Source organism: Schistocerca gregaria, chromosome 1 (assembly GCF_023897955.1).
Source record: "Schistocerca gregaria isolate iqSchGreg1 chromosome 1, iqSchGreg1.2, whole genome shotgun sequence".
Classification (NCBI taxonomy): Eukaryota; Metazoa; Arthropoda; class Insecta; order Orthoptera; family Acrididae; genus Schistocerca; species Schistocerca gregaria.
The window spans coordinates 172,015,790-172,023,688 of NC_064920.1; the positions used below are offsets into that span (position 1 = coordinate 172,015,790).

Below are 7,899 nucleotides of genomic sequence, written 5' to 3' on the forward strand. Positions count from 1 at the left end.
AGTGGCTAGATGCGAAACGGACAGAGCAAGAGAGGGATGATGTTTACCCAAAATATTATTGTCCTCCGAGGTGACTTGCAGCACGTTGTTTATGCCGCTACCACACCGCTGCCGCGTATTTACTTCATTGATGCCGGGGAGCCACGATGCCGGAATCGTATAGCCGTCATCTCTATTGAAATTAGATGCATTCCTAGAAATTTTAACCGCCACGAAAGCCTGCGGACTTACATAGATAATATAATTGTAAGATAAGTGTGAAAAATGTGAACCAACACGCAAAGAAAATTTCTGACTCAGGTTCCCTTAAAACTCTATACGCAGAAACCTAATCGAAAGTGTATTCAGAAAATTGTAGAAGTATGACGAAGTACGCTACAGCACCACCCACAAATGAGCCAAAGAGAGGCATGTTTATATTGAAGAAGCCACAGGCGGAGAACTGCACGGCATCCATAGGCAGCCGTAGGGCGTTCACCGTCTCCCGCGGGGGCAGTAAAACCTGAACTCTGGCCATCAGCTGTTCTGAATGCAGGGCTCGCTCTGCAGTCGACGAGCATGCCCAGCAGAACGTCAGCAGTCGCGCCAGGATGACGAATATCCACAAGGATAGTGCCAGTCTTATGACATATATAAGTGATACGGGAGCTTCACTGTGGCGCGATGTCAGCGCTATGGAAAACGAAAGGTTGACCAGGGTCACGAAGGAACCCAACACGTTCAGCAGCAGCGCAGGGCCGAAGTGACGTCCGCAGAGCCGGGCGCAACGATGAAGAGCCAACCGGGCGCGCTGCAGTCGCCGCAGCTCAGCCTCCAGCGCCACAGGAGCCCCCGGGAGTCCAGCCCGCGGCACCACGTGCTCCAGGTCCGCGTCGCTGGACACTGGTGGACGCACGCTCCTCACCAGCTGCACGTTTACAATGCCGAGCCGGTGACGTAACGTCAGCAACAGGCCGATGAACTGCACGTGCCAGAAATTGCAGAAAGCTAGCATGAGGAAGACAGCGTCTGATCCTGGGTAAACGCCGAGAAAGTCGCCTACAATGCAAGAAACTGGACCGCACACGAGGACTATCAGAGCACACAGCAGCACTTTAGTCATTACTCGCGTTTCGACGTATATTGTAGTACCATATGAATTTTCGCGTTGAGCAATCAAAGCGTCCACAAGTTCCAACAAATCAGTCGTTTCCTGTATATTCCGTTTAAGAGTCAACAAGCATGTACTGAGTATGAAAACCCCTTCTAACCAGGTGAACGAATATACCAGCATGTACGTCACTCGATTTAGCAGCCCTACATCAGAGAATTGTTCAGCGTTCCATGGGCTGGCGATGTAACAGAGACCAATTGCGAGAACGGCGAAAAGCCAGAATAAAGTAATGCCTTGACTGATGATTTTGTTGTAATACTTGTTGAAGCTGCGAGTTAGAAAACTGTGGTCATCGCTGGTCATGGGAGCTAGGCCGCATATCTGACTCACCATTAGGAGAGGCCTCACTGCCTTTCTAAAGCTGTTTTCACACATTATACTTATCCTTCAAGGAAACTGTCTATGCATCAAACACAAAGATAAACGGCAAATAACTTCGCTTCAGCTAATCTTATTTTGGAAAATCTACTAGAACAACCGATACCTGTTGACGTAATCTGAGCGCAAATGTACCACCATCATAGAGATAGTAGTTACACGTAAATGTTATTCCACAATACACTCACATATAATCAGATTTAATTTTAACAATCGCTTTATACATAGCAAACCCTTCTCCTTCACAACCCACGTCTACTAACATTTTCATCGCTTCGTAGCCCGTGTGCTACGTGTTCGTTGGTTCAATACCGTTAATGAAAATGCGATCGAAGAGCTAATTCCTTGGAGTTGGCTTGACAGTGACAGAAAAACAATATTTGCCCTTATTTTCATTTGTAACATCGTCGTTAAGTGACTACCGATCGTAGAGCACTAGAAAATTACTTTTCTGTTGTTCCTATATAAGCCATTCATTAAGTCTCAAGTAAACATACGTACAGTTTTAGACATAAAACCTGACCGCCGGTCGGCAGTCACAAAGGCTAAGTCCGAGTCGTTCACTTAAGGTGGCCAATAAAACCGACTGCTCCTGACAACGCAAAGTCCGGGCATCTGAATCTGCATCAGTAGCCAATTAGATGTGATATTGCTGTACATTGCTTTGATACTGGCCAACCCATGCTATATAACAACACCAAGATATTGGCCGGCACGTACAGCTGTTGGGACACTGTTATTAAGGAGGCAGTTGAGATTAAATTAGGGAGCAACCGTGTAAACCGGGATGGAGGTTTCTGTTTGAACTCTGTTTCGAATCCTGCGCTCTCACATGTCGGAAAACAGAGGTTCAAATGTTTCAAATGGCTCTGAGCACTATGGGACTCAACTGCTGTGGTCATTAGTCCCCTAGAACTTAGAACTACTTAAACCTAACTAACCTAAGAACATCACACACATCCATGCCCGAGGCAAGATTCAAACCTGCGACTGTAGCAGTCACAGGGTTCCGGAATGCGCGCCTAGAACCGCGAGACCACCGCGGCCGGCAGAAAACAGAGGGATAGAGTCAATGTTACCTCACCTGCTAGTTCGTAGCCTCACTATAGATCTCTGACTTTGGTCATCTTTGGTGGCACTAGCCTTCACTGTGTGTTATCTTTCTTGCATCAGTCCGTGAACCAAGATTATCCGTTGCAGTTTGCCTTGAAAATGGCGGAGTGTACTCCCTCCAAAATATCGGTGGTAGCTGAAAACATTACCTAACTCAGGTCTCACATTGTACCATTATCACCAAACAGGTGTTACTCGCAGTGACAACAAGTTGCTGATGTTTGTCAAGAAAAGCAGAAAGCGCCTCAACAATGTGAAGTTGCATTGGCATTACACTTAGGACAGAGTGAATCCTAAATAACAGTAAGATGTTACCCAGCGAGCGGAAGAGTCCAAGTACAGTCTCGAGTTCTTGCAGTATGGTATTATTACAGTTCCGGATGGTTTCACACTGACAGGTTCTTCGGGCTATCGGAATACTCATGTGGGCACTACCGAAGTGTAAATGCTAGAACACGCAACTACCGTAATAACAACCCATTTGGGATTGAATATGACTCGGAAAGCGACGATAATTTGACGTTTCCGTTCGTATCCTGCCGACTTACTAAATGAAGTGCACTCACACTTGTGTTGTCTGCCGCATGAATTCTGTAAAGCGTTGTGGCAGTTGGCAGTTATTGGTGATCACAGCCATGTGCAAAGATATTCACTGCTCAACAGGACTCGTCTTTGTTGCATTTTTGTCATACCGTATATTACGTTGCCATTTGTTACGTATATATTAATTTATCAGGACGAATTTTTCTTTTGTTAGAGCATGATTCTTTCCCTCAGGGATACTGTCTTTTCTTATCACTTTTACTTACGTGCATAAGTAAATATGAAACGGGTTCTTTAAAGGGCCGCTGTTATTCATGTACCAACTTTAGATTTTGAACGTGATGGCTAAAATATAGTTTACTGATTTGAATGTAATTTTGTTAATTTCTATTTATTGATTGCAAAGCAAGGCTCGAGTGAATTTCGACTGTTGTCGTGGAGCGGCAAAGATAAAACTTATTGAACCCAAGGAATCTGTATAATTTTAAAAAAATTAACTTTAACGTAAATTAATTATCTGTTGCAATACAGAAACGTTCTTACAATGAAATCTCTCGCATTTACAGTTACTGTTAACACTTTGAAAAATAAATTAATACTTCGGCGCGTAATGGCCTACCAGAGGCTGCATCCGAACATGAGCTGCCCGCAGCGAAAATTACTGAAAAAAGGCTTATTAAAAATAATTAGCCACTGCGACCATTTCAGGTGACGTTTATTACAAATAAATGAATTTTGTGATAACAATAATTAGTTTATTTTAGCAAAATTGCCGAATAACTTACATAAAACATGTGTAGCCTCTCAATAGCTGCCATCCGTGTCGCGAAACAAAACAAGGTGAGTACCATAAAGTACGTAACTTCCTCCTCGACCGTACAATCGCGTCTCTTGACGATCGTTTTTTATTTTCATAGACATGTTTTAAATAAAGATGCTACTCTTAAATTATTGCTGCATTTCAGCAGTTACAAGAACATTAACTGTATCTTTCATACTAACTATATTCCTAAAATACGTTAACTACGGTTTAAAACCGATAAAAATGTCATTATTTATGTGACGTACCGTCACACGTAATTAGCACAATAAATAACTTAAGACTCATTCTGCTGAAGAACGTGATGCGCGCAAGAGCTAAAATAAGAATCTGCGAGCGGTAGTAATGCATGGAAGGAAACAGACTGTTGGACAGTAGAAATGAGAGCTCCCTTCTTTTTGAGTTTCCGATGGGTCTACGATAAAAATTTGGTTTCATATTGTGTTTCAGAACAGTAAACTGTTTATTTTCTCACTTCATCTTAAAACAAGGACGTTAATGTGAAAGGAGTAAATGAGGTATACTCTTCCGAAACATAACATTTACTTGTGTGCTACTACTGCGTTTTGGATAAATTTTGATATCACCACGAGCGGTTCTAGGCGCTTCAGTCTGGAAACGTGTGACCGGTACCGTCGCAGGTTCGAATCCTGCCTCGGGCATGGATGTGTGTGATGTCCTTAGGTTAATTAGGTTTAAGTAGTTCTAAGTTCTAGGGGACTGATGACCTCAGATGTTCAGTCCATTAGTGCTCAGTGCCGTTTGAACCAATTGATATCACCTCACGTTACTTTGTGAGAACGTCACTATTTTCTTGGGATTCCAATAGAGTGGACATTTCATCACTGGTTACTTTTCTGATGACTGATGACATGATAGGAATTTCAATTGCTCCATGGCAACTGTAACTAAGGTCTCACATTGCTTACTATAAGAACATCCAGGCAGTGATGTCCGCTCACTGCAGTGATTTCTTTTTGTGTATGGCGAAGCGTCTGCTGCAGTGTTCATGCTCAGCCAACATAAACAAATCGCGGCGGCATTGGACACTGCTAATCGCTGCACTTGTGAGGCGCGACAACCAGAGTGCAGTGTCTGTTTTAACGATATTATGGAGTTAATACATCTTACTTACTTAACGGAATATGTAGGATGTGAGCTGGGTAAAATTCAGTTTGTAGGAACTAGCCATTGCATTAGAATATTTTACAACTATATTTGATGCAGTATTTATTGTTGCTTGTCTTTCTAATGTTAATGGTATTGATTCAGATTGTGGGTGAACACGAAAACACACACACACACACACACACACACACACACACACACACACAATTACTGGTTCCAGTGGTAGTGTCGACTGCTGTTTGTTGAACAACGCATGCTCCAATGAATTCCTCAGTTGGCATCGAGTGGATGAGATTTTTCAGTTACCTTGTGTTGCATGAATTGTGACGAGGAGACTGAATGTAATTGGACTTGTATGCTAAAGAGCTGCGACAAATCAAAGCTTTACCGATTGTCAGATGATTTTCCACATAGTTTTATGGATGAGTATACCTTTAGTAACCAACCCAACCACCAATCATAACGGAAGATTTCTCGAAGGCGTGGGGGCACTGATTCCACTAAGGTCCTCGATAGTATAGCGTGATAGTTTACTTCCCACCATACGTTTTCCATATTCGTCCAAAGGTCGCTTGCGTTTTAGGTCCATATGGCAATAACCTCTTTACCTCTGACTACATATTCTCTATCGGATTAAGGTCCGCTGATTGTGGAACAAACGGCAACCGCTTTATCTTCCGTTCGCCCTGAAACCAATCTTGCAGTGATCGGCTCTGATGTATGAGGTTGTGGTGCTGTAAATAAATTGTTATCTCGTTACGTCATATATTTATATTTAAAGTGTTTTTGTAATAAGCACATTGTATTAGTATTTTCCATAGTGTTTAAGAACTCAGGCCCTGTCATAGATTAGTGATCTAGATTCAACATTCCGATTAGGAATGTTGTTTAGTGAGTCTATCATATGATGAGAGTCGTAGTCGGAAATACACATTAAGACTGAATGAGTGAATCCGATTAGAACGATCTGGTATCGAACTGAAATTACAGAAATAGGATAATTTGAACGTGTGCATTGCAACAGTGCTGCACACACAAATTCCTCTGATGGAGTAACAGTTAGCAACTGTCTAAGTTGAAGAATATGTCTACTAGCAGCACTGTAACGTAATTATACCCTATATTTATGTGATGCAAATTTTGAATCAAACAATAAACGTCTATTTCAGTGGTGGGAAGATACACTGCATCGGATTTGTAGATGATATAATAAAAGTAATAGTAATAATAATAATAATAATTATAATCCTGTGTTAGGCTGTTAGATCCTCCATCGGGCGCCTTCCAGATATGGGTAGTACCGAGGAAAACAAATACTTGGTGTGGACCAAATACTAACACAATCCTCAACCTGTTGAAACCAAAAGCCAGACACGTCTGCGTGAAAATCTCCTTTACTCTGGTCAGCGTCTGTTAGCTCAAGGAACTCGGTTGAAAATATTTGGTTCCAAATGCTTCAACAGCCTCTAGTCCTATCCGGTCTAGGTTTCATCCAGGCCAAACCAATGAAACACAAGCAAACATGAACTGTGCAAGTAAGTTCAGCTTTACGTCAGGTGGTACACAGCCCGACCATCGACAGATGGCAACAGTACTTTCGGATTCTGGTGAGTACAGACTAGCACAGCAGAGAATATCGGAGACCTCTGGTAAAGTTCCACAGAAGCAGAAAAACATGCATTGGAGCAGTAAATATCAATACATTGATCCAAACAGGAACACTACATTTTCTCACAGAAGAAATCGACCGACAAAAAATTCTCATCCTTTCATAACGGCAACTATTGCATCTTCAAGAGCAAAACCCAACAAAAGGTAGCGGAAGGCGCACCAATCTTCGGCACGGCTTTTGTCGTACACAGATGCATCTTCAACTCTGTCAAAGAAATCACACTCATCAACAATCAACTTATGTCTATGCGCATTCAGAGCGCCAATACAAAATATACGCTCATCAATGCACATGTCCCCACCAAAATCGAAAGTAAGGAAAACCCCAAAATGTCGAAAAATTGTGGGACACTCTCGAAAAAACCATGAGCAAAATTCACCAAGAGGGGAATTTTAATGGGATACTTCAACGCTCAATTTTGGATAGGAAAAACCTATATAAAAATCATCCGTAAAAATTCAGCACACCAAAACACTAAAACCTAAGGTACAGATCACACTGACATTTGCCAACAATTCAATCTCAAAATGATATCTATCCACTTTAGGAAAAAACGAGATAAACAGTTAACATGGCGATCCCCTATCCAGCATCTTGGACAATACCAGATCGACCACACTGCCATCTCCTACGTCCACTACAGATTCAACCACGACATTCAAGACCGACGAGGCGCAAACATTCACTCAGACCACTACGTCACACGAGTTAGTCTAATTCTCTCCGAAGAGAGTTCACCTCAAAAATCTCTGCATCCAAAAATTCGACACATTGAAAATTCAAGAAACTAAAATCACAGAAGAATGGGAAAAAGAACCGACGAACAAATGGAATGATTTCTCCAGTACAATTATCAGAACCGCCAAAGAATTAATCCCACTTAAAAAAAAAACTGCGATCAAGCCATCAACAATCACCGACTCGCCTTCCAAAAATACAACAGCAACAAACCGAGAGGAACCCTACAACACTTTCTCGACGTCCGCAAACAGACAAACAGACAAACAGAGCCATCAGAAAAACCAAACACAACTACATCACCGAACTGCTGAAATCAGTTGAGGAGAACTTCAGAAACAACAACAGAAATTT

General features: G+C 42.1%; 1 protein-coding gene across 1 annotated transcript; it reads right to left on the minus strand.

Moving 5' to 3' along the window:
- Positions 1 to 328: 328 nt before the first annotated feature.
- On the minus strand, positions 329 to 1,102 carry LOC126336086 (putative gustatory receptor 2a). The gene has a single exon (XM_049999601.1). It carries the CDS (start codon positions 1,100 to 1,102, stop codon positions 329 to 331), a length of 774 nt encoding a protein of 257 aa, XP_049855558.1.
- Positions 1,103 to 7,899: the final 6,797 nt, after the last annotated feature.

Excerpts from the sequence above, each read along its gene's own strand:
- LOC126336086 (XM_049999601.1), bottom strand. The coding sequence starts at position 1,102 with ATGACTAAAGTGCTGCTGTGTGCTCTGATAGTCCTCGTGTGCGGTCCA.